Source organism: Eremothecium gossypii, chromosome VI (genome assembly GCF_000091025.4).
Source record: "Eremothecium gossypii ATCC 10895 chromosome VI, complete sequence".
Lineage (NCBI taxonomy): Eukaryota > Fungi > Ascomycota > Saccharomycetes > Saccharomycetales > Saccharomycetaceae > Eremothecium > Eremothecium gossypii.
The window spans coordinates 412,608-437,335 of NC_005787.5; the positions used below are offsets into that span (position 1 = coordinate 412,608).

At 48.8% G+C, this 24,728-nt stretch overlaps 12 protein-coding genes and 4 non-coding genes across 16 annotated transcripts; 4 read left to right on the forward strand and 12 right to left on the reverse strand.

Annotated features, from left to right (window-relative positions):
• Positions 1 to 460: 460 nt before the first annotated feature.
• On the reverse strand, positions 461 to 1,111 carry AGOS_AFL013C (AFL013Cp; the record flags this gene model as incomplete). Its single annotated transcript, NM_001355334.1, has 1 exon — positions 461 to 1,111. One exon carries the CDS (start codon positions 1,109 to 1,111, stop codon positions 461 to 463), a length of 651 nt encoding a protein of 216 aa, NP_001342277.1.
• A 930-nt stretch (positions 1,112 to 2,041) lies between these two features.
• Positions 2,042 to 2,141, forward strand: AGOS_t0133. The gene is made up of 2 exons: positions 2,042 to 2,077; positions 2,106 to 2,141. It is a non-coding gene; the product is annotated as a tRNA-Trp (tRNA).
• Positions 2,142 to 2,227: 86 nt separating this feature from the next.
• Positions 2,228 to 2,299, reverse strand: AGOS_t0134. The gene has a single exon. It is a non-coding gene; the product is annotated as a tRNA-Asp (tRNA).
• Positions 2,300 to 2,303: 4 nt separating this feature from the next.
• On the reverse strand, positions 2,304 to 2,385 carry AGOS_t0135. Its single transcript has one exon. It is a non-coding gene; the product is annotated as a tRNA-Ser (tRNA).
• Positions 2,386 to 2,587: 202 nt separating this feature from the next.
• SEN34 (tRNA splicing endonuclease subunit SEN34) lies at positions 2,588 to 3,466 on the reverse strand (the record flags this gene model as incomplete). The annotated part of the gene is made up of 1 exon (NM_210890.2): positions 2,588 to 3,466. The coding sequence occupies one exon, from the start codon at positions 3,464 to 3,466 to the stop codon at positions 2,588 to 2,590; it is 879 nt and encodes a 292-aa protein (NP_985536.2).
• Positions 3,467 to 4,083: 617 nt separating this feature from the next.
• Positions 4,084 to 7,812, forward strand: PMC1 (calcium-transporting ATPase PMC1; the record flags this gene model as incomplete). Its single annotated transcript, NM_210891.1, has 1 exon — positions 4,084 to 7,812. One exon carries the CDS (start codon positions 4,084 to 4,086, stop codon positions 7,810 to 7,812), a length of 3,729 nt encoding a protein of 1,242 aa, NP_985537.1.
• A 139-nt stretch (positions 7,813 to 7,951) lies between these two features.
• Positions 7,952 to 8,710, reverse strand: COG7 (Golgi transport complex subunit COG7; the record flags this gene model as incomplete). Its single annotated transcript, NM_210892.1, has 1 exon — positions 7,952 to 8,710. The coding sequence occupies one exon, from the start codon at positions 8,708 to 8,710 to the stop codon at positions 7,952 to 7,954; it is 759 nt and encodes a 252-aa protein (NP_985538.1).
• A 115-nt stretch (positions 8,711 to 8,825) lies between these two features.
• Positions 8,826 to 10,067, reverse strand: RPN14 (Rpn14p; the record flags this gene model as incomplete). Its single annotated transcript, NM_210893.1, has 1 exon — positions 8,826 to 10,067. One exon carries the CDS (start codon positions 10,065 to 10,067, stop codon positions 8,826 to 8,828), a length of 1,242 nt encoding a protein of 413 aa, NP_985539.1.
• A 166-nt stretch (positions 10,068 to 10,233) lies between these two features.
• RFA1 (replication factor A subunit protein RFA1) lies at positions 10,234 to 12,318 on the forward strand (the record flags this gene model as incomplete). Its single annotated transcript, NM_210894.1, has 1 exon — positions 10,234 to 12,318. The coding sequence occupies one exon, from the start codon at positions 10,234 to 10,236 to the stop codon at positions 12,316 to 12,318; it is 2,085 nt and encodes a 694-aa protein (NP_985540.1).
• Positions 12,319 to 12,822: 504 nt separating this feature from the next.
• CDH1 (Cdh1p) lies at positions 12,823 to 14,478 on the reverse strand (the record flags this gene model as incomplete). Its single annotated transcript, NM_210895.2, has 1 exon — positions 12,823 to 14,478. The coding sequence occupies one exon, from the start codon at positions 14,476 to 14,478 to the stop codon at positions 12,823 to 12,825; it is 1,656 nt and encodes a 551-aa protein (NP_985541.2).
• Positions 14,479 to 14,743: 265 nt separating this feature from the next.
• SWD1 (COMPASS subunit protein SWD1) lies at positions 14,744 to 16,045 on the reverse strand (the record flags this gene model as incomplete). The annotated part of the gene is made up of 1 exon (NM_210896.1): positions 14,744 to 16,045. One exon carries the CDS (start codon positions 16,043 to 16,045, stop codon positions 14,744 to 14,746), a length of 1,302 nt encoding a protein of 433 aa, NP_985542.1.
• A 166-nt stretch (positions 16,046 to 16,211) lies between these two features.
• On the forward strand, positions 16,212 to 16,868 carry ERP1 (Erp1p; the record flags this gene model as incomplete). Its single annotated transcript, NM_210897.1, has 1 exon — positions 16,212 to 16,868. The coding sequence occupies one exon, from the start codon at positions 16,212 to 16,214 to the stop codon at positions 16,866 to 16,868; it is 657 nt and encodes a 218-aa protein (NP_985543.1).
• Positions 16,869 to 17,607: 739 nt separating this feature from the next.
• NUP60 (FG-nucleoporin NUP60) lies at positions 17,608 to 19,297 on the reverse strand (the record flags this gene model as incomplete). The annotated part of the gene is made up of 2 exons (NM_210898.2): positions 17,608 to 19,122; positions 19,184 to 19,297. 2 exons carry the CDS (start codon positions 19,295 to 19,297, stop codon positions 17,608 to 17,610), a joined length of 1,629 nt encoding a protein of 542 aa, NP_985544.1.
• Positions 19,298 to 19,439: 142 nt separating this feature from the next.
• AGOS_t0136 lies at positions 19,440 to 19,551 on the reverse strand. The gene is made up of 2 exons: positions 19,516 to 19,551; positions 19,440 to 19,475 (listed from the first exon to the last, which is right to left on the reverse strand). It is a non-coding gene; the product is annotated as a tRNA-Pro (tRNA).
• A 241-nt stretch (positions 19,552 to 19,792) lies between these two features.
• On the reverse strand, positions 19,793 to 20,740 carry AGOS_AFL003C (AFL003Cp; the record flags this gene model as incomplete). The annotated part of the gene is made up of 1 exon (NM_210899.1): positions 19,793 to 20,740. One exon carries the CDS (start codon positions 20,738 to 20,740, stop codon positions 19,793 to 19,795), a length of 948 nt encoding a protein of 315 aa, NP_985545.1.
• Positions 20,741 to 21,147: 407 nt separating this feature from the next.
• On the reverse strand, positions 21,148 to 24,666 carry TFC3 (transcription factor TFIIIC subunit TFC3; the record flags this gene model as incomplete). The annotated part of the gene is made up of 2 exons (NM_210900.2): positions 21,148 to 24,539; positions 24,603 to 24,666. 2 exons carry the CDS (start codon positions 24,664 to 24,666, stop codon positions 21,148 to 21,150), a joined length of 3,456 nt encoding a protein of 1,151 aa, NP_985546.2.
• Between the last annotated feature and the right edge of the window lie 62 nt (positions 24,667 to 24,728).

The window sequence follows — 24,728 nt, forward strand, 5'->3', positions numbered from 1 at the left end:
TGTGCCAGACCGCTCCACAGTGCGTTTTCACAGCGAAGATGCCCTTTCCGCTCCCAATCCCAGCCTGCAGGTATTTAAAAACCTGCGCTGTTATTTTTGCAACGAGAATCTCTCCCTGCACTAGCCAAACTGGTAACCCACGCTGTTTCAAGCTGCGATTGGCCTAGCCTTGTCCGTAGCACCAAAACGTTTTATGAATGGAAATCCTTTTGGCCTTCCGCTATTGTACAGGCTTTGTGGAATTTTTCACTTCAAGATTGAAGCTGCACTCTGTTTACCTTTTTCTGCATTGGGAACTGTAAGATGCGACGCTCCAGCTGGGCTCTGGCAGAGGATCGGCGAGGCAGGAGGCCGGCGCGGTGCGTGGTGCGGGCGTTCATTTATACGATTGTTACACATATGATTGATTTGCATTATATTTGTGCCAGGGTGAAACTCCCGGCTGCAGCGCTGCAGAATGTCAGCAGGGCCGGACGTCGAGGCCGGCAACCAGGCCGCGAAACTGGAGCTTGCGGCGTTCCAGCGCCTCGATCTCCAGCAGCACCGAGTCCTCGACGGCGAAGGTGGAGCTGTCGGACGCGCCGGTCTCGCGGGCATCGTGCAGCAGCTGGGCGGCGATGCGCTTGAACGAGCGCATGTCGGCGAAGAAAAGCTCGAAGCAGGGCAGCAGCTCCACGAGCGTGGCGCGGTAGGTGCCTGTGCAGGTGGGCAGCTCGAGGTAGGAGCCGAGGCACTCCAGCAGGTAGACGAAGTAGTCGCGCACGAGGTCGAGCTGTCGCAGGACGCGGGGCACGTAGGCGGGGTCGGGGGCGTCGGGCTTGGCGGGGCCGCGCAGCTCGAGGACGAGGTTTCGCAGGTGGACGATGCCGACGAGGTCGTTGAAGCCGAGGTCGCGGTAGACCATGCGGTCGTCCTCGTCGAAGATGGGGATCTCGGTGCCGCGCACGAGCGAGGCGACGAGGTTGCGCTTGTTGGTGGACGCGGCGGTGAGCCCGTCCAGCAGGATGTCCACGAACTCGACCATCTGCCGCTGCAGCGAGGTGGCGAGCTGGTGCACGATTTTGTTCAGGAGCCGCTGGTTGTCGGGGGAGATGGGGTTGCGGCCGCGCATTGTGCTCTGCCGGCTGGGGCCTGGCGGCGCGTAGACCCTTATATCAGTTGCGCTACGGTGCTTTTCTGTTGCGCCCAGTGAAATTGGCAGGTGAGGTCTCCCCACAATATCCGCTGTTCCGCGACCCTGTGAGTCAAGACTGCACCTCCGAGGGCCGGATAGCGGGCTGTCTCTGCGGCAGGCGGCCAGGCACGGCCCCTTTCCGCAAATCGGATGGGTCCGCCGCCTATGGCGTAATCAAGCTCAGGCTTCGATGCTTGGGTAAGCAGGAGTGGTGAGAATTGTTCCTTTGCGTGAAACCGCGCGCCCGCGGGGGGGGAATGCGACTAACGCCAAGTGCCCTGTGGGGCGCGGTGCGCACCGCGCCAGCCGCATGAATGTGGCATGAGCGGCCGGTGCTGGGCGTGTCTACGTCGCCTTTCGGGGCCGCGCACCGCGACCACCCCACACCGGGCGTCGCCACTGCCAACGCTGGTGTCAACCCGGTGGCAAAGCATTTTGTTGCACGCCGACCAAACGTGTTGCCACCGATTTACGCAGGTGCCCGCCGTAGCGCTATGGTCCGGCGCAACGATTGCACGGGCCCAATAGGCGCGCAGGACGGCACATGAGCAAGAAATCGACATACTGCACAAAACATGGCAAGCAATCGCGAGCAGGGGAGCTTTCTGCTTGGTTACCGTGCAATCGCCATTTCGCTACACCCCGCCAGCGAGATGGGCATCCACCACCATGACGCACCCGGCACTATATTCGGTGCCTGGTGCCCAGACTCACTCGGCACGGTCGAACCCGAAATGCTCTCGGCTTTGCCTGCACTAGGCAGACGCAAGACCCGCTGCTGCCACATATGCAGACACCCCGCTTCCGGACGCATTCGGGAATGCGGCTCGCCTCTATATGTGGACGTCGCGACGGACATGCATAGATGAAGCGGTGGCTCAATGGTAGAGCTTTCGACTCCAGTTAGATCCTGGATTTTCCGGAAATTGCAATCGAAGGGTTGCAGGTTCAATTCCTGTCCGTTTCATTTAATTTTTTGCGCGTTCAGCCGCTGCTCCAGCCAGACTGCCCCACCTGGGTGACGCCTTCCGTCTCGATGTGATGTGCAAAAATCTCCGCGACGGGGAATTGAACCCCGATCCCGCGCGCGACAAGCGCGAATTCTAACCATTAAACTATCGCGGATTAACGACAACAGCAGGACTCGAACCTGCGCGGGCATAGCCCAAAAGATTTCTAATCTTTCGCCTTAACCGCTCGGCCATGTTGCCAGTTATGCAGTGTGGTCTGCTGCTGGGATAGACAATGCACACGGCAGAGCACGTGAGCGCGGCGGACGGGCACCGGTGCCACCCAGTACGCAGGTGCTTCTGGCAATGCATCAGAATGACTATGAAAGTAAATAGTGCAAATCTACCGGCCGTGCTGATTCTCGCCGTACTTGGCAAGTCCAGTCGCCGGCCACGGGCCGCGCTAACCGAAGCCCGACCACTCTATTGAAAACACCGAAACCGGCGGGCTGGTAGCGAGCAGACGATCCAACGTGTCAGGGGGCGGGATCTGCTCTTCAGCTGTTGCAGCCGCCTCAGCCTCGCGATAGCGCACGCCGCCGACGACCCATAGTTTCTTCACCCCTGTGCCGAGACGGCCGCCCCCGACCACGTGCAGCAGATCTAGGGACTCGTTGTAGTAGTCCATGGCAGGCTGCACAGCCATATGGGAGTGATAACGAAGAGGATCTCCAGGATAGGCAACATACCGAGCGCCAAACCGGCCGCCCGCCGACAGGAAGTACTGTTCCTCGCGCAGGTACCGATAAATCAGATAGTTGCCCAGATCCAGGTGCTGCGCCACCATTTCCCGCAGAATCGCGAGTTGGAGCCCGGCAGGTTCGGCGGCCGCGATCATCTTGGAGCAATTCTCGGTCTCCAGGAAGAGGCTCTGTTCGAGCAGCCGCCGCTGGGTGTCTGTCTCGTCCGCAGTGCGGTGCAGGGCCGCTAGCTTGAGCTGCTGCTCCCGCCGCCGCAGCTCCCGCTGCTGCTCGAGCCCCCGCTCCGTGTCCTGCCTCCACCTGCAAACCTCGGCGGCTGTCAGCGAGCCCGCCGCCTGCACCAGGAGCTTGTCATCGAACGAGAAGTACGCGTGCCCCGAGAGCACCAGCCACACCGCGTCCTCGAGCATCAGGCGCAGAGGCACCGTGAGAAATAGGTTCTGCTGCGCGGCGGTCGGCAGTGAGCCACACAGCGTACCGAGCACGCCCAGCCCCCGTATCCGCCTGACGTCGTCGAGGTCGAACACCAGCGGCACGCCAGTCTTGCTGTTCAGCGAGATGGCTACCTTTGTGTGCGGCATTGCCTTCGCGCTATTACTGGCGCTGGCCAGCGCAGAGCCCTCGCGATGAAAACGTACCGAGTGTGCGGTCACGTGATGTCACTACCGGGGCTCTTTCCGTGTCAAACCTCAGAATGGTGGCTTAGCCCCTACCAGTCCCACACACGGCAAAGCACGCGCAGAACCTCGCGTAGGTGAACATGGTCCCGGCTATGCAGCGCTGGGCATGCTCAAACTGCATGCATGCCGCTGGCTGCCGGTTAACTCAGGTCGGAGAACCGCCAGCGGCGCGCCGCGAGAACTCCTGGCAGCATCTATTCGCTGGCATCGGGAGGGCGCAGGCTCTTCCCGGCTGGTTTCTGTAGCGCGTATATAGGCTGGCCCTGTGCTGCAGAGTCCGCACGTAAGAGATCGTGTGCCAATCAGAGCTGCGACTACCTACCCAGCCACCTGTGCCAAGACCTTACTTTTACGTAGGAGGGGGACGCTACACAGCCACCTACAAGACGAAGCCCGAGATAGCTGAAGAACCCCAGTCCCTAACTCGATTTTTTTTCGCTCTGCTCATTGAATTTTACATCAAGACCAGGGCTGAAAAAGAGCTGAATTCTACATACCGGTGAGAGCCCGTATCAACCATGACTACCGATCCGAACCCCGAGAACCAGGGACCAGGCCGGCGGTCGAGCCGGCAACTGGCGCCCGAGTTCACGATAACGCCGACGCAGCTGAGCGAGCTGCACAATCCGAAGTCGCTCGCCGCCTACTGTGCGCTCTTTGGGCACAGCGAGAATGGGCTGTGCGACGCGCTGAAGACCGACAAAAAAAATGGGCTGGCGCTCGCGGACGAAGAAGTGCGCGAGACGGCGCGGTGCCGGAGGTTTGGGGCCAACCGCGTCCCGGAGCGGACCGCGCGCGGCTTCCTGCGCCTGATGTGGGAGGCCTTCAAGGACAAGACGATGATCGTGCTTATGGTTGCCGCAGTGATATCGTTTTCTCTGGGACTGTACGAAGCAATTGGGCAGCCGCCGGAGCTGGACGACGACGGAACGCCGATGGCGCAGGTTGACTATGTCGAGGGCCTGGCTATCATGGCGGCGGTCGCGGTGGTGGTGCTTGTTACCGCGGCTAACGACTACCAGAAAGAACGGCAGTTTGCGCGTCTCAATCGCAAAAAAGAAGACACGGAAGTGGTAGTGGTGCGCAATGGGGACAAGCACGTCATTTCGGTGCACGATCTGCTGGTTGGCGATCTCCTGAGCTTGCAAACTGGAGACGTCGTGCCCGTGGACTGCATCCTCGTTGAAGGAAAGTGCGAGTGCGACGAATCGGGGATCACGGGCGAGTCAGATACAATCAAGAAGGTCTCCCTGGCGATGTCTTTGCAGGTGTACCGCACGGTGGCTGCGGATAACCCGTCTGCGGACATCGGTTCGAGCGACAATGGCCACAGCCTGGTGCCCGATCCCATGCTGATATCCGGCTCGAAACTGTTGTCGGGTATTGGCCACGCAGTTGTCACCGCGGTTGGGCCCCACTCCGTGCATGGGAAAATGATGCTGGCTTTGAAAAGCGAGCCGGAGACCACACCGCTCCAGGAGCGCCTGAATACGCTGGCTGACGATATATCGATCTACGGATCTGTCGCTGCATTTCTTCTTTTCGTCGTCCTCTTTCTCAGGTTCTTGTCCTATCTCCCAAAGGGCAGGCTATACCACGATTTACCCTCCGCGAGAAAGGGCTCCCGTTTTATGGATATATTTATCACTGCCGTTACCGTGATCGTGGTTGCTGTCCCCGAGGGCTTGCCACTGGCGGTTACATTGGCATTAGCATTTGCAACCACACGCATGACGAAAGATGGCAATTTAGTAAGGGTTCTCCGAGCATGTGAAACTATGGGATCGGCCACGACTGTTTGCTCTGATAAGACGGGTACCCTGACACAGAATAAGATGGTAGTGGTCAAAGGCTTTCTAGGTAGTTCGCATTTTGATGATATATCGGAGGATTCCAACTGTGCTCAGAGCGATGCACTTCGACAGGACATGTCGCAGCACACTTTGAATGATATACTTGCTAACATCGCTTTGAATTCGACAGCGTTCGAGAACAAACAAGTCGCGGATCCCGTCATCACTGAGAATCCATACCATAAGCCGCGCCGCTCATTGTTCCCATGGTCCAGAAACAATAAACCTAAATATCCAGCTCCTAAGGATTCCAGTGTTCAGTCTGCAGAATTTTTCATTGGCTCCAAAACTGAAGCAGCATTACTTTCCCTAGCTAAGGGGTCACTGGGGTTGGAAAGCTTGCAGGCATTAAGGGATGACCCACACCATATCGGAATTGCATCGATAGTCCAGATGATACCGTTCGAAAGTTCGCGCAAATGGGCTGGCCTGGTTGTGAGGCTTGTTGACGGTAACTACCGTTTTTTCATTAAGGGTGCCTCAGAGACTATATTTAAAAGTTGCCATTATATGAGATCGTCTAATGATGACGTTATCAAATTATCGCCCCAGAAACATGGGGAAATTTTTGGGTTGATTAATAATCTAGCGAGCGATGCCTTGCGGACAATCTCATTAGCCCATAAAGATTTTACGGATATCTCTTCGTGGCCCCCTGCAGAGTTGCGGGATGCTAGCGATCCCTCAACTGCTTCTCCGGACCTGTTGCTTGGAGACGAATATGTACCAACGGCTACTGACCGGCCATCTATTATAACCAACAATAACAGTGGCTTGATATTAGATGGTGTTGTGGGAATTCATGATCCACTGCGTCCGGGGGTTAAAGAATCTGTCAAAAATTGCCAACAATCCGGCGTGACAGTACGGATGATTACCGGCGACAATATAACGACGGGTAGAGCGATAGCAAGAGCCTGTGGAATTCTATCCGAATCGGAGTATGCAGACCACGAATGCGCCATGGAGGGTCCGGTCTTCAGAAAGTTGAGCAGACGCCAGATGATGGATGCTGCGCCAAAACTGAAGGTACTTGCGAGATCTTCCCCAGAAGACAAGCGTATTTTTGTTGATATCCTGAAGAAGATGAATGAGGTTGTCGCAGTAACTGGTGATGGTACCAACGATGCGCCAGCTTTAACATTGGCGGATGTCGGTTTTTCAATGGGGATATCTGGAACTGGTGTGGCAAGAGAGGCTTCTGATATTATCCTAATGACAGACGACTTCACTTCAATTGTGAATGCAATCAAGTGGGGCAGATGCGTCAGCCTATCCATTAAGAAGTTCATTCAGTTTCAGCTTACGGTCAATATAACAGCAGTGACGTTAACTTGCGTCACGGCTGTGACTTCTACCGAGGAAAATCCCGTTCTGACTGCTGTTCAGCTATTATGGGTTAATTTGATTATGGATACGTTGGCTGCCCTGGCATTGGCAACTGACAAGCCGGACCCTCATATTTTGGAAAGGATACCGACAGGCCGTGACTCACCGCTAATTGCAGTTTCTACTTGGAAGATGATTCTTGGTCAGGCCGTCCTGCAACTTATCATCGCCTTCGTTCTACATTATGGTGGAAGAAAGCTATTTTATCCACATCAAGTACCCTTCACTGGGCGTGATCAGAAACGCCTGGATACGCTAACGTTTAATACTTTTGTCTGGTTGCAGTTTTTCAAACTGATTGTGACTCGTAAACTTGACGAGGCAGATGGGATTTCAGACTGGAGAAAGAGGATTACTGCCAGAAATCTAAACTTTTTCCAAGATTTAGGACGCAATTACTATTTCTTAACGATCTTACTTCTCATAGGAATATGTCAGGTTCTAATAATGTGCTTCGGAGGTGCTGCATTTTCCATTGAGCCTTTAACTCCAGGTATGTGGGTGACTAGTATACTATGTGGTATGCTCTCAATACCGTGGGGTGCTCTTATCCGCATTTGTCCCGATGAATGGGCGTTGAAGCTGTATCCAAAACGCTTGATGCATATTATCCAGCATATCTTTGGTTTGAAATTCTTGAGAGGCCGCAAGAAAAGCAATAACGAAGATATGGATTCGCATATGGAAACCTCGAAGGCATCAGACCTTATGGCATATGAGGCATTTGAAAAGGCCCGGTCAGAGATGCTTAACTTCAAAGAGAGTTCGAAAAGCGGAATGGCCACATACCTAAACCCCGTGAATATTATCCGGAAATGGTCCCACGAGTCGTCAGACTATCAATCCTTTGATGACGAGCATTCACTAATAGCATCTTTAACCATGGTTCCAACGTTGGTTGGCGGAGCTGTGGGCGGTTTCTCTCATATATCGACTCCTCTACTGCAAGGTTCTCCCACCAGTGCGAAATCGTCTGCCAAGACGTATATTAATAAGGACGTTTAATTCTACACGAAGTGTTACGAAAGTTATAGCTGTATGATGACCAATGACGGATCTTCATTTGGATACTGTATATAGATTTTTAATGGTCATAGTCTGCTAATGGAAGGAACCAGGTTTTTCTATATGAATTCGGTTAGAATCAGATATTTTCATCCACTTTTTGAGACAAGTAATGCTCCTTTGCCTTCTGTATCTTATTTGCAAACTGCAGGTAAACTGGATAAAACTTGTTGAATCCCTTGAAAACCACCTTTAAGGCAGTAAAAGAATCGATTCTTGACAAAAGTTCATCGTTCTTTTCTGTCGCAGTTTCAGATTCCAGGCATTCTTCCAGTTTCTTAATAATTGTGTCCCTCAGTGTATCCAATGCAACGGTAAATTCATTCACATCCACATTTTGGAGTGCCCCCTCCTTCTCTCCAACTGAGATTCGCAAGATTATCTGTAACTGCTGGAACACACTCAGCACATCTTGCAGTCGCGACTTTACCAGCTCCAGTTGCGTGATCTTGGCCACACTTTGCGTGCTAGTCTCATAGCTGGCGTCTAACTGCGCGAGTTCCGTATTGATTTTTCCAACATCCACCTCCAGGGATTGTACAGAATTGGCCAGTGTATCCATATAATACTCTAACCTCGTGGTCTTCATATTCCCAATATCATCGCTGGTGACTGAATAGTTCAACAATTCGGCTGGCTTTTGCAACCTTCTTATGGTATCTTCCAGATCTTTCGTCAAGACTCCGGTATAGTATTCCAATCTATAAAGTAGAGATGCGGAAATCTGCTGCAGTTCGTTCAATGGCCGATCAACGGATGAAAGCAATATATCTAGGTATGCCTGCGGGACAAATTCCTCATCGAAAAACATTTGTAGAATCTCATCATGACGATCCATTGCCTTACATTGGCTTGTGTCCAGGAGATATGTAGTGGAGAACTATACTTCAAAGACATGTGCATTTAGAGCTTTTTATCCGGGTAACCTTAATGCCGACCAAATGCACTAGTCACTACGAGTACTTAGCGCAGAAAGAGCGTGAACCAACAGCCCAAACGGCGCCAGCCATTGGATCAGATAGGTATTGAGATACTGTGGAATCCCTAGAGACCAAAAATGTAGCTGTCGTAGAATCCCCCTCACCAAGCGCCAGTTCGCAATGGCAATCAAACCCGGACGACAAGTAGATCTTGCCGTCATGATGGATTAGTGTGTTTACTGGATTTCCCTCATCAATGATTACGTGGCCAACAGATTTAATAGGATTCCTTAGATCCCATTGTGCGACATAACCATTCTCGTATCCCGCGTATATATAAAACGGAGAGGCCTCGTCAAAATAGGAGTTTGTAGTGGCCAGCGTTGTGCATGCAGCCTGAAATTCGCTAGGAAGCTCTGCCAGCTGCTGTTTCGTAAAAACATCGTGGTACGTTAGGACACCTGAGGCATGGCCGGCTATAAAGGCTTTGTCTTCCGTACCGAATTCTAGGGGATTACCTAGACCGTTATGACTATGAGACTGCACATTTAGCACCTGCAATGCATTGACACCATCGGAATGTCTGTCGCGTCGGTGGAATGCACGCAACATGCTTCCACTACCGCATTCCCACAGTCTGACGGACCCATCCTTAGACGAAGATAGGACATTACGCCCCCGTTCTATAAGGCCACACCCGGTTATGGGGGCAGTGTGGCCGAAGAGCGTTCTGGGATTTGTACCGTCCGCTGCAGACCATATTTTCAGCTGCATATCAATGGAAGCGCTCAGTAGCACTTTTCCGCTTGGGAAATAATGCAGCGATGTTATATGCCCGCTGTGTCCGTCAAGGCTCCTGCAGTCCGAAAACTCGGCATTATGGAGTGTAAGCCGGCCCTCAGTATCACCGATGGCATACTGTGCTTCTGGGTGCTGTGTTACCGCGAGGGCCGTCAGGTTTCTGCTCTCGGTTGCGAGGGAGCTGCGCACTTTGCCGCTGTATTCCTTGCTAGGTAGTTTGAACCGGCAAGTCACATTATCACGACCAAACCTCGCTTCGTAGATGTCGCTGCTGACTCGCCTAAACGTATTACCCTCGCCAGCATCAAATTCAACACTTTCTCCATGCTTTACAATCGTGACTCTCTTCTCGATGGTTGTATCGACGTTTGGGATAATGTTAATGTATATCTCCTCGTGATCACTGTAGCCTCTTGACACATCATCGATACATTCGCCAAAGTCCTGTTGAATTTCAAACGTCGTAATCTTCATTTTACCACAGTGCCAGTCATACGATAATCTACTGAGTATTGGAAGTCCCTATGTGAACGCCTTAGATGTTACTTCACCTATCAATTATGTTTCCGAAGCGTTACTCCGCCATTTCGCTTTCTGCCAGATATTGGTACAAATATTAACAAATTTTCGAGATGTATGGATGTTATATAATAACGAAAAGTCGCCAAACGCGAAGTTTTCACAGTTAATAACATCAGTGGCGAAGTTGGCCCTTCGCCACACACCCTGGCCACAGGCTAAAGTTAAAAAGTTCGATCAACTCTCGGTAATTCGCTGGATGGTTATGAGCACTATGACTATGAACACGGGAATAACCACAGGAGATCTAGCCACCATTTTCAAGGACCGTTCTCGGTATGAGAACCCCGTTGGGGGGCAGTACCAGTGCTCGCAAACCAAAAAGGCGGAGCAAGTAGCGACAAGCAAGAAAAACCTGATTCTCATTAACGATGGGGTCTATCATATGAAGGCGCTGCTCCGCGGTGATGCATCGCAGAAGGCGCTCACCCACAACTTGAAGAGAGGAGACATCTTCCGCGTGTTGACGGGTGAGCCTGCGGTTATCAAGGAGAAGAAGAAATTTGTTTTGATCATAGATGACTTCGAAATTACACAGCGGGATGCTTCTGTGAATCCGCACACTGAGTTTATTGACGCATATTTTGCAGCACACGCCAACGAGGTGATAAACTTCGATGGCATGGGTACTATTGACAGAGACATGTCGCCTTCTCCTGCCATCGCCTCACGCACAACATCAATGCAGCAGCAGCAGCAGCAGCAGCAGCAACAACAACAACAACAACAACAGCAGCAGCAGCAGCAGCAGCAACAACAACAACAACAGCAACAGATGCATTCTGCGCAGGCTCAACAGCAGAGTAACCAGTTTATGGGTAGCGGCTCTCAGAAAACAAAGCCAATATTTGCCATTGAACAGCTCTCTCCTTACCAGAATATGTGGACGATTAAGGCGCGGGTGTCCTTCAAAGGGGATATCAAAACCTGGCATAACCAGAGGGGGGAGGGCAAGTTATTTAACGTTAACTTCCTAGATACGTCGGGTGAGATAAGGGCGACAGCATTTAATGACAATGCTCTAAAGTACTTTGAGATATTGCAGGAAGGAAAAGTATACTATGTGTCTAAAGCAAGGATACAGCCAGCAAAGCCTCAATTTTCCAATTTGAAACATCCGTATGAACTGCAGCTGGACAGGGATACTGTTGTTGAAGAGTGTTTTGAAGCCGCTGACGTGCCAAAGATGAATTTCAGTTTCATCAAGCTAGACCAAATATCAAGTATGGAGGCAAACTCTAATGTGGATATTCTAGGTGTAATCCAGACAGTGAACCCACCATTCGAGATGATTGCAAAATCTGGGAAAAAGTTCAACAGGAGGGATATTGTAATTGTTGATGAAACTGGGTATTCTGTTAATGTAGGTCTATGGAATGAGCAAGCAGTTGATTTTAACTTGCCTGAAGGGTCTGTCATCGCGGTCAAAAGTGTTCGTGTTACAGACTTTGGTGGAAAGTCGCTTTCGATGGGCTTTTCCAGTACGCTTCATCCAAATCCTGACATACCTGAGGCTTATGCGATAAAAGGATGGTACAGCAGCAAGGGCACTAGTACAACATTCCATTCGCTAAAAATGGAGGGTGGTGACCGGAATAGTATGCGGTATGTAGCCGATCGCATAACTATTGGGAAGGCAAAGGATGATAACCTAGGAAGAAGCGATAAAGGTGACTACTTTAACGTAAGAGGTGCGGTCAACTTCTTGAAGGTTGACAATTTTGCGTATCCCGCTTGCTCTACTGAAGGCTGTCAAAAGAAAGTTATAGAGCAAACGGATGGTACCTGGAGATGCGAAAAATGTCAGGTGGATCATCCAGCTCCTAAGTGGCGGTATATGCTTACGGCTTCGATTCTTGACGAGACCTCTCAAATATGGATCACGCTTTTTAACGACCAGGCTGAAAAGCTGCTGAGCATGGATGCAAATACATTAACCGAGCTCAAGAACACTGATCCAGAAAAGTTCCAGAAAGTAACCCAGAGCGTACAGATGAACGAGTATGATTTCCGGGTCAGGGCTCGCGAAGATACATATAATGAAGAGACGAGAATTAGGTACACAGTCACGAACTTATATCCTCTAAGGTGGAAGGTAGAAGCTGACTATCTCGCAGGTGAACTGACAAAAGCTTTTCTAAGCTGAATCAATACCCTTTTCGGTATTTTACAGATTATACCGATTATAGTTGTTTTATATGTATGACTCAGTGTTTGTTGTTAGATATGATCCTGCTAACAATTGATCGTATTATTCTTGTTAGTATTTAAGTACTTTAATTGAACAATGGTTATGTGAGTGACATGCCCCAAACATCAGAGTAATTCTGCAAGCTTTGAATTCTGTATAGTTATAAACAAAAAGGCCCATAATGGGCTAATTTAGGACAACTGCGAGGCCATTATTTACAGTAGCTTGATCTCCGCTCTCGAAGAAGTCTGACCATTGGAAAAGTGCACCCCATGGGAAGCGATCTGAGCTAATAGCTAGGGGACCATTATACTAGTGAATGCCTCATTGTTATTTAAAGTGGAGCTGATGCCAATACAGTGCCATTGAATAAGTTTAATGTTACATACCGCCTGCAAACTGAATTGATAGGTTAACCAATGTATGCCGGCTGGGTTATAGTTAGGAGTATATTATATATTATCTTAGCTTGCTAAACGCAGAAGTTAGAACAGAGTCTGACTGGTTACCAAATTTAGATTTACCGAAGAGCTTCCAATATCTTAACGTTTCGTCACCCGCCCCGGAGACGATTGTCGTCCCATCTGTAGAGAGAGTTAAATGTAGGACTCTAAAACTATGTCCCTTTAATACAGCCAGTGGCTCCAATGTAGGGCAATCCCATAGAGTTAAATTGAACTTCGAATAGCCATGAGATGTCACTATCTCATCCGTGTTCTTAGACCAGACCATATTGCAGACTTGAGAACCTGTATCCACATCATTAAGTCTAACGCCGGAGTTTACATTCCAAATCTTCAGCCTGCGATCTGCAGTACCACCGCCCGTAGCTAATGTAGCTCGCCTGTGTGGTGACCATGCCATGGCCTTCACAGCAGCGTTGTGCTCCGTAAATTTAAGCACTGGTTTTTTTGACGGTCCATCGTAGACATATACAACGTTATCATTTCCGCCTGAAGCCAGCCTATTTTCATCTACGTTCCACTTCAGCCCACAAACCTCCTGGGAATGTGTATTGGCCGTCTCAAAATAGTGTTCTGGCATCCTCACATCCCTATGGAGTATCTTGTGGTCCCTACTTCCAGAAGAAAGTATATGTTGGTTCCAAGACAAACACGCCACACGATCTAGATGCCCAGAGAGAGTCCTTATACATTTCTGTTTTACCACGTCGTGCAATTCCACCAGGCCATTGCCAAGGCCTACTGCTAAATGTGAACCTGAATTTACCCAGCTTAAACTCGTGTACTCGTCATCCGTTTCGCAGAGCTGTACAACCTCATTACTATTATCATCAGTCAAAAAGACAGTCTTCCCTAGGGCAACCGCAAGCATGTCTGTGCTCGACCAGTCTATGAGGTCGTAATAAAAATCGTCGGCAAGAGATGGTGCGTCCAGCACACGATATGGCACTTTGGCGATCTCTCGCAGTTTCTTCCCCGGTGAGAGCAGCAGGCGCTGCGTGTCAGGACGCACTGGAGAGACAGAGTTGAGAAACTGGTTGTGAATTAGCGACGCCGTCGAGTTCCGTGTCCCGTTCCGCTCTCTATAGGTGAGCAGGCTCGCTGCACGCACGTTATTAGACATTGGCCTCTGGAGCCCATCTCCACCCGCAAATGTCAGTCTCTTGGGCGTGGTCGGTGCAGATGAGGTCGAGTGGTCTGATGAATTTGACTTCGGGGGCGTACTGGGCCCCTCGGCACTGCGTGACGCAGTGTAATGGATTCTCTCGATGTTGTCCTCGTTCGCGTCTGCATCCTGCGACAGCCGGTCGCCAAACAGCTCATTCTTCAAGATGGTATCGAAAGTCTGGTGAGCCTGTCGTTCCTTTTGGAACTCCAGCTGGTTGTCAGATGTCGCAGCCGATACATACGTCAAACTTGAAGTGCACCCGATCGACAGCACAGTATTCAGGTCCATGTTGGTGCGGTTAGGCATAAGCCGATCCGTATATGTGTTGCTCGACCTTGGTCGCCTGACGGGCGACGAAAGCAGCGATGAAGCTGAAGAAGAGCCGGATATTGGCCTCTTTGCAACCCGGTTGGCCGACTGCGACTTCTTGATGGGCGACGATGATGGCGTATTATCCATAAATGGGCTCCCAGTACCCTCCATAGTTCCTCCTGACTTTCTATTCACCTAGCCCCGAAGCACACTTCAAATGTCACTGATCAAAATATACATGTTTTGTTACATACTTCTACGCCTAAGATTTTTTTTGCTGTAAGGATGCAATACGCTTACGGTAGCATCAAGAAACCTTGGAAAGCTGATGGTCTTATAGACGGTATAAAATGCTATGTACAATGGCGGTCCACGGCAGCACACGCAGTGGCACGTTCGCGCGGCCGCGTTCGTGTTCTATTCTTAGAGGGCGTCTTCACGTAGACTGCCTGTCCGCGTGGTCCTCTTGCATGCGGTTAATCAGTAAAATGCTTTCGTAGTCTGTCGGAATAATGAAGCGCTGCACTGCAAGGTCATTCCCGCGAACATCAAATCGGTCTCGCGTACGCAGATCGATGTGGACCTCCTCGGCTTCGTCCTGTTCCAACTGATGTCCCAATTCGTCGAGCTGGTCAAACTCATCCTCCTTCTCGCGGTACTCTATGTTCTCCTCCACCTCCTCAAAGTCCGGCGCGAGTGCACTCCACTTGGGTGGGATGACGATGGACCACACGTAGACATTGCCGGACTCCAGACCGTTGCTCGCGATGGACATGTTGTAGTAGTTCCAGTCTATGTCGAGCAGCTCCTCCTCCGGCCCTTCCAGGACACGCACTAGCGTGCCCGACGCGGTCTCCCACACATAGAGGTCGTGCGCCGACGATCCATGTGCCGAGGCAACCAGATACTCGCCTGCATGGTTGCTAAAAGCGACCGAGTTCCACTGTAGCTTGTTTATGACGTCCTGGTACTTGTGCTCCAGCTGCAGTGACGCGGACGTGTCATGCAGAACCAGCGCGTACTGCCGGATGGTGCGGTCCGAGCAGTTGATTGCCATGCGCTCGCCGTACGGCGCCACCTCGATGTTCTTTATGTTGCAGTTGCTGATGAACTCGCTGTGGAGCGCGTGGAACCCTCCGTCCGCGAGAAGGCGGTAGATCACGACCCACCCCTTTGACGTCCCGGTGATGACCACATCCTGCGCCCGCGGGTGCAGGCACGTCACGAGCGTGTTCCCCCGGTCCTCCGCAGCGTCCTCTGCCGGGTCGCGGACCTCTCGAACGTCTGCTGCGCCTGCCGAGAAGTCCACCAGCAGCGCCCACCGCTCCTCCACCACCGTCGCTATGCACCGCGGCTGCGGGCCCGCCAGCACCCGGCACATCCAAACCGGCCCATCAAACATGTACTCCTGGTTCTGCCGCCCCACCGCCGCGAGGTCCCACATCTTCACTCTCCAATCCCGCGAGCTGCTCCATAGGTACCGTCCACATTGCGACCACGCCACCGACTGCACCGCTCGTACATGGCCGCCCCCATGGTTTCCCAGCACCGAAATAGGCTTCTTCGTATCCATGTCGTAGATCACCAGAGACCCGTTGGAGCATCCAACTGCCAGGTAGTCACCGCCTGGGCTGAACTCCAGACAATCGCATTGCAGCGGGATTTCAAACGTATATGTTAGCGTCTCAGGGTATTCCTTCAGTACACTGAATGGATCCTGCAACAACCGATTTGCCATCGCCCCTTCCCCGCCTCCAAGCCTCCAACCTGATGCTTTCCTCCAGGCTGTACCTGGAAAGTAAAAAAAAATTCGAACAGCGAACCAGATATGGACACCGAATTGAAGATCTTGTTCCCCCTGGAATCTCAGTATATCGATCGATCAGGCGCTGAAGGCTTCCAGGATGAACTTGAAGACATTTTTACAGGTACTGGTGCTCGGCATGTTGCCGTTGCAGGTCAGTGGGTTCTACTTCTATGTCAATGGTGGAGACCGTAAGTGCTTCCACAGTGAATTAATGAAAGATGCGGTTTTGAACCTGAAGTACAACGTGCAATCGTACGACTCCCAGTCTGGAACGTACCGGGACATGCGGGACGGTGAACTAATGATGATGATCGACATAGAGGAGGTGTTTGACGACAACCACCGTGTTATGCACCAGAAATTGCCGGCGTACGGTACAACTACGTTCAACGCGGTTGACTCTGGCGAGCACAAGGTTTGCGTTCAGCCGCAGTTCCAGGGGTGGATGGCGCGCACCAAGACAAAGATCACGCTTGACTTTGAGATCGGATCGGACCTACTGCTGGATCCCAAGAAGAAGGACAAGCTGCAGTACCTGCATTCGCGCGTGCTACAGCTCGGCGAGAAGGTGAAGGCGATCCGCAACGAGCAGCGGTTGGTGCGTGAGAGGGAGGCCCAATTCCGCGATGCGTCCGAGAGCGCCAATTCGTGGGTTGTATGGTGTGCGGTCATGACGTTGTTTGTGCTTGGCGGCACATGCTTCTGGCAGGTCAACCACCTGCGCACCTTCTTCATGAAACAGAAAGTGTTGTAAGAGCTCTATATAATTAGGACCTTATATACAGGGCTTTCTTTTGTGAGCATAAGCGCCTGCGACTACGGTAATGTGTGTCGTGGGCACAGGCCGCGTGGGTCGATCTGCAGTTTGCTGCGTATATAACTGTCCCCATTCCGGACTGCGACGCAAAACCAGCCATGAGACGGAGGGATTGACGTGCCACGAAACTCTGTTGGGCCATCTATGGCGTCTCAGGGTGGAGAGGAAACAGAGAGTGACAGGCCACATCAGCAAAAGCAGCAGCCAGACCATCCGCAGCTAGCACGGCGGCTTATGGAACATCTAGGGCGGTTGCGTAACCCCAAATCCGAGTTTGAATTGGGTGAGGGGCACACATCCACCCTCTTCTATGTCGGCAATTGCATTCGGCCATTCGATGCAGATTTATACACCGCCTCCAACAACACGAAGATAGATGAGGGAGATGTTAAAATTATCGAGGACGTCTATAAGGAAGAAATGGAAAGAGTGTATAACTTAGACAAGAGACAATATTCAGCGCTCTCTGGCCCATACTATTTCAAGCATGATAATCCGTTGATTGCGAACGGCAGGGCTTACGCTGCATGGGCCCAAAGGAAAGCTGCAGAGCAAAAGAATACAACGAATGAGACCTAGCACCATACGCAAGCCCTGTATGGGACACTGCGTGCTAGTTAGTAGTCTATTTAAGGTATAGAATTACACGATTGATAACGACCGGATTAGTTGAGAGCTAAAAGGTAAAGGTCGATTTCAGGCGTTTGACCTTTTCTTCGTCTACGCTCGAAGGATCAATCCCAGATACAGGTAAGGTTCCGAAGTCAAAGTGGAACGGAACCGCTTCGGCAGATGCTGCAGTGTTCTCTGCAAATGAGGAGTCATCCTTGGGTAAGTCAGGTTTCGAGAAGGAAAATGCAAAGGGGGTGCGGGATGTCGTATTGTGCTTATCTTCACTTTTATGAACTTGGGAGACTTTCTGAATGCCATTAGAAAAATTGAACGACCCATTCGACTGCAATGAGCTCCCCGATATGTTATTCTCCATGGGCCCGTTAAGAGTAGCTCCGTGGGTATTAGATTCCTCTACTTTGGCCAGAGGTTGAAACGAAAATGTGCTGGTTGCATCAGGTATAGTGTGTGGCTTCTCAGACAAAGTATCCACATTGTGGTCTTTGGGCTTTTGGAAAGAAAAGTTAAATTTAGAGCTCTGTGGAACAGGCTGCCGAGGCGACTTTTCAGGCGACTTTTCAACAGTCACCTCAACGCGCAGCGATGAAGGCCTGGAAGGTTTAAACCCGGACACTGGTTGTGTAGCATGAGGAGGCACGGCCTGCTTTGCATTTGACAACTCCTCTAATGCTGTTGATGTTATCGGCGTTGTCTCTGTGTTGACAGGCTTTGTTGAAGGCTCAATGGTTTTAGCAGCAGATGAGGGTCTGCCTCTGTGCATATGAGAGATATGGGAAGAATATGGGTTGGATAGGCTTGCATACGCACTGCTCTCAGAGATATCTGCTTTCCCCTCCCCATCTAGCAAAGATATCAAAGCAGATGCTGTATGACTCAATTTCTTGGGAGCATGCGTACTCTTAACGGGCTTACTAACAGCATTCTCACTTGTCTTTCTGGTTGTTGTTCCCTGCGATGGAACTTTGGCGGCACTGTACTTGTAGACAGTTGTTCTGTATGGTGATGGAAGTCTTGAGTAGTCAAACACACGGCGCCTTGTAGGTGGAGTAGAGGTTCCAGCAGAATTAGTATTGTGTAGGGCAATGTTACCGTACTTTGGTGTGTAAGATGGCGCTCTCAGAGGAGTGTAAGTGGTGTCCGAAGTTGACCGAAGTACCCTTAGTTCGCTCACCTCCTTTGGTAAGATATTTTTACCGTCGGGAGTTGAAGCTACTGATTGGCTCCTTTTGATCAATGACATGACACCCTCGTATTCAATCTCTGTGAGTGGTGCATCACCTTTTTCTCTAAAGAATTGAGCCAACTTCGCATTTGATATATTAGGCTCATCTTCTTCTCCATCACTCAAGGTGGCTTTAAAGTTGCCACTACTTTCAGCTGTGCCCACTGCTAATGCGCTAGGAAGCTTAACCACAGGATTCCTGGCATCTACGTCATAGAATCCACCAGGAACATGGTAGAGCTTCTGATCCGAGCTTGCATCATCGCTCCGGGACAGATGGCTGAGACGCTCATCGCCATGGAAAAAAGATTTAACTCTTTGCAGCAAAGAAGCTCCCTGATAAACTAGTTAGTTTTCTGCACTCAATAGGCAACGGTCCGTCGCACAATAAACATACCTTCTGAGTCGATGTGCTTGCGTTTCCCACTGATGGGGCAATTACCGGCTTCCTGTAAGGAGCGCTATGTTCTACAGCGCTAGACGTTCGCTTTCGTGAATACATCTTCTGCATCCAAAAGATAGAGATATTGATGTTGTTGCAGTCAAGATGGATGTTCCGCTCGGGAGTTTAAGGAAGGTTGAGGATGGTTTTCCAAAAAAATTATTTCATAATATCCGCAGACTAAAGATACGATAGCCTCTCGGGCAAAAAGGGGGCGAGCTGGGAATTGAACCCAGGGCCTCTCACATGTTTAGTAGTTAAGCCACGGTGAACCGCAACTTCGCTTACCCAAAGCGAGAATCATACCACTAGACCACACGCCCGATTTGTTGTTTTATCTTCACGGACTGAACATAATAATGCCATTGTTAGATCATGTGACTTACATGCTTGGGCGGCTATTGTATGCATGCACTTTACAGTAGTTTGCGCTCTATTGGTGGTCCGACCCACACAATAATTACGGGAACCGGTAAAAGTTATGCTAGTATTAGAATATCTTTATGGATCTAGCTAGTCTTTATAAACTTCATATCCTTCAAACATTATCTATAAGCTTGTAGCCTAGGCCATACGCTTCGAGAGTTCCCTTAAAATCTCGGCCTGTCTACTGGTCACTCCTGCGAATAGCTTACCACACAAGTTTCCTGCAACAAATATTATGTTGGCGACAGCGCAGAACGGAACAGTCGGGAAGATTTGATAGGCACTCAATACCTTGAACTTTAATAACAATGCCAATGTATTATCCTTATCTAATGGCACATCCTTTGCCAGATGGTCTAGATCCAACTTTTCAACCTGCATTGGCTCACTCTCTGGAAGTGGCTGTGGGGAATCGAAAGATCTCCATTGTGGTTTTTCCTCAACGTTGGTCTTTTTACGTTGAAGCATTTTGATATATTGGTTCATCAACTTGTGCGCTTCAAGCTGTATACTCATCAAGCTGCCCACCATTTTCTTTGGCTCTCCTTTGTCTACTGCCAACTTTTTGTTAATTTTCTCAGCACTGAATATGTAGAACTTCAAATAGGTGTTAACTAGCCAATTGAGCTCCTTATGTCTGTTCCTGATGGTAACCTTTAGCGCATGGTGTATGATACCGGTAAGTTCGTCCCACATCATTTCCATTTGATAGACCTGCTCCTTGAGGTATTCAATGTCTGCCATATCTTTGACATTGAGATACGCTAGTGAGAGGCCCTGCCCAATCTGCTCCTTTAGACGTTTACTGTTTTCCTTAATATTGTGAGAGGTAGCCGTTTGCCATGGAAAGGAGTGTTGAGAAATTTCCTTTGGGCTTAAGCTGCCAACTATGGCAGCAGTCTTGATAAATAGGACTTGCTCCTTAGTTAGCGAAGACGAATTTAGCCGCTCTAGCCGGTCCCAGATAACACTTGCTATCTCATAGTTTTTAGTGTCAGGAGAAACATCTTTGTGACCCCAATGTAAAGATATACCAAGTGCGCACTGTACTAACCCTGTAGCGAAAAGAATTAAAGCAAACCTCATTTCCAACTTGTTTTCAGTTAGTTTGAATAGTAAACACGATATCTGTGAGCTTCGAGCGATATAGTATTTGCCTTGATTGTAATTAGGAGATTGGAGAGTTTCGCATGTGTCAGTTTAAGTCTTGTACATATTGTCGCACCGAACATCAGCGTCAGAGACAAATGAATTGAAAAGCCGATTAATTAGCGACAGATATAATAAAATAAAATGAATAGCCCGTTGGTTGTGTCGACACTTTTTGGAACTTAATGTCACTTTCAGAGTAGGCATGCATCCAGCTTAGCGAATTTCTACAAGAAAATGAATTTTAGATGCGTTAGCGTCAACATTTTAAAGCAACAATGATAGGTTTATAAATCCGGAATACAAAATGCATAGCCATTAATAGGTATATAGCTATATTGAAGTTATGAACCAAGTGCTAGATACCAGTCTGACTTTATAATAAAGCCATCAAACGATGTTTCGTCAAGAAGGGCAAGATTCTTGAGCCACTGGACTATATCCTCCATTTCTCTATGACTTACCAACTTCCGAAAGCGCTTCGTTAAAGTTGCAAGGGTAATACCAGGATTAAACAAAATTTCATGTATCGTCATAAACACAAGCTGTTTCCAAACCTGTTCGTTGATTTTTCCTTGCGGGTCAACCCAAAGCCGAGAACACGGTTGGCCTCGCGGAACCGCATCAAAAGGTAGCTTGGGTTCAACCAATTTCTTTTTAGCAAAGAATATCAATGGGGGTGTCAAAGCGGTGACTTCATACTTTCTCGTTGCATAGTACATGGAATTTTCTTTTACGGCCAACGGAACAGTAGTCATATCGATGACACCGCATTCTAACATATCTAACAGCACAGGCATGCTATGGTTGGATGGCTCCTCTCCTATAGCTAAAGCTTTCTCGGAATTCAAAAGTTGAAGTACTTTATTCTTAAATCTAGCTGCCTTCTGAAGTTCCCAGTACTTGCCTTTCATATTTAAAAGATCAAGAACGACGTCAGTAAGTTGCAGCTTGGATGATCCGACGAAAGAGATATGGCGTTCCCTAGCCATATCTAGAATAACTTTATCAACTTGTTCGCTATTAAATGCCTTTAATATTCCAATATCATCTGTTTCGATACTAGAGTTGCTGATTAAAATTGATCTTACCACTGATCTGATCTCTTCTTCAACCGGATTATAGTAACCAGATTTTTGAGCACTATATGTGTAAGTTTTTTTTAGCAGATATGATTCTCGCTGAATCATTGACGACATCGCTAAACTTACATGGACACTAGCCCTTTGATTATTTTTAATCAAAGTGTATCTTCTGTGATTCTCCTCATAGTCCTTGTATAGTTTGAGAGGCTGTCTATCGCCGACATCATCCTCAGCCATCCATAGGTGTACAAGTTTGACGAGATTTAGTTGTTCTGCGTCTTCAAGGGTAGCTCGTTCATTTCTCACAGCGTTCACCATAATTTTTCTCCATTTTTCCATCAAAGCTCTCCACCCACTATGGCCCATCTTCACCCTACGCAAAGTACATTGCTTCTTGAGATGCTCAACGGAATTATTGGGGAAAAGATGAGCAATTTCCGGCCAAAGAGTTTGCCCTTTAATACTTTTGGTAATAACTGCGGCCATAATCAGCACCCTATTGCCCTCTTTTGTGCTAACATTGAACGTTTCTGCAGATTTACTTGTTGACTTCGAGCTCCGCTTTTTAGGAAGGGCATTCTTCTCGGTGGGCTCTGGTTTCATACCATTCTTAGCAACAGGTCCCGTAGAAGCCGGCCGCTTCTTTGTTCTAACACGCCGTGGTTTCGTATTTATTGTATTCTTTACAGCACCAGTGGTCGATTTTTTATCAGCGCGTTTGGATTTATTCTGAAAAGCTTTAACACGTTCCGCGGACTTGGTTCCTCTATGAAAGCGGTTATGTTCCGTCTGGTCGAAGAAATATATATCAGTATTCTTGATAATATCCTTTGAAAATGCCACTTTGGTATCTCTTACAGAATTCAAATACCTTTCAATCTGTTCTCCATCCATTGAAGGTAGATACAAGACTCGTCTACCATTTGGTTTGACGTTGACCTTTAACTTGTTGGCAGCAACCAGAAGTTCAACGTCACCTCGGAGTGTTTTCTTATCCAATATCATTTTTGTACCGAGGTACTTTGAAACATCTTCATATAGCTGGTCACGTACATAGGTGACACCACCATATTTTCTAACTATATCCAAAATGGCCTTTTGCCTTTGAATGGATTTTAAAGAGTTAGCTGTGAAGCCACCGATGCAGACCAATTTTTCATGTTCCCCGGCACCTTCTTCAATAACTGCATGTTCAGCTGTTGTATTAGTCGATTCCAGATCTATGAGATTCGCTTCTACACTTGGTTTCTTCTTCTTGGGTGTTCGTACATTGGCCTGTTGAAGGGACTTTCGCTTTCTGCCTCTAGCAGTAGTTGTTGAAGTAGCAGGGATATCCAATTCCCCATGCCAAAAAAAAACTTCCTGATCGTCTTTATTCGTAAAGCGGAGGGTAGCGTTAAGAGGCATAAAATTAGCTTCGCTTAATTTGGAGAGGGAGCTTTTTTGACCATGTATATGCGGGATCGTAATAGTAGGCGCCTGATCAGTGGAGCCGCTGAACAATCTAAAATTATGCTCAGTAAACAACCTGTAAAATTTCTTCTTACCCTCAAAATCGTAAACGCGAACTAAGTTGAACCCTAGGTTATGTGCATTCTTTGGTATACTCTTGCCTATCGTTTGCAAGTAATACTCACTATTTTTAGTGAACGACCTTCTGTAATCGCTACCTACAATTGTATTAACACATTCCATTGTAGATACTCCCTGCGTTCCACGTTTCTCAGCTAGTGCATAGGTTTGATTCTGCAATGGAAAAAACCTGTTCATGCTAAACTCCTTGGCCGATATGGTATTGTCCTGGATGAGCAGGTTAGTTTCCTGCAGTAGTCCTGTGGCATTGCCATTATCAAAGCCTTCAATAGCATCATCGTCTTCTTCTTCACCATCGTCTGTACTATCATTTTCAAAATCAGCCCCATCCCTCTCTTCTGTGATATAGTCTCTGAGATACTGAACACATCTGATTTTTGTCTCCGGATTGGATGGTGATACAACTAGTACTTTCTTCAAGTACTTTTTTTCATCCAACCAGGCAATTGCTGCAATGAAGGCCTTGTTTAACCTTTTATCTTTGTCGAACTTCAATTCTCGTTTCAAGTCGACTACTTGCCGTACACCGTTCTTGGATTTTTTAACTGTTTCAACTATGTTTGGCAGATATTGACGCATGTTCACATATAAGCGCCTAGGTTTTTCATCCGCAAATTTGTAGAACTTGATCAATTTTACTACATGCCCTTTGTAAATAATTTGAACTCCAGTGACTAGATTTCCGAGCTTCTTGATGCGCCCTGTTATACTTCGGGGGTCCTGTTTCGTAATCGTTGCCAGATCCATAGTATTCACGCCATGCTCACGCCTCTTGGCGACTTCCATCAACAATTCAAAGGCTAGCCCACCTATAGCGGATTCTTTTTTGTTATACCCGGTTAGAACCGTCCATAGCTTATCTTCTGTTATTGCGAGTTCCAGGCTCGGCTCTTCTGCAACAGCATCATCATAGGTAAGTGGTGCAACTGATTTTCCATTGTGTAAAAGAACAACATCAGAAGATGCTAACAGAGAATCATAAACAAATTTCTTAATACGTTCAGTTTTAAGCTCAACGAAAGGATTTGCTAGCTCCCACAGACCTTTGAAGGATATTCCTAGTAGGGTTAGTAACAAATATTATCAGGTAACGATGAGAAATGGCAACCATAAGTACATACTGCCTTTATTATAGGCTATTTCCTCACAAAGCCTTTGCACAATCTCGTCAGGAGCAAGTACCATGCGACTAACTTCTAATTCGATAGGTATTCTGGGAAGCTTGCAGATGGTAAATAACCATTATT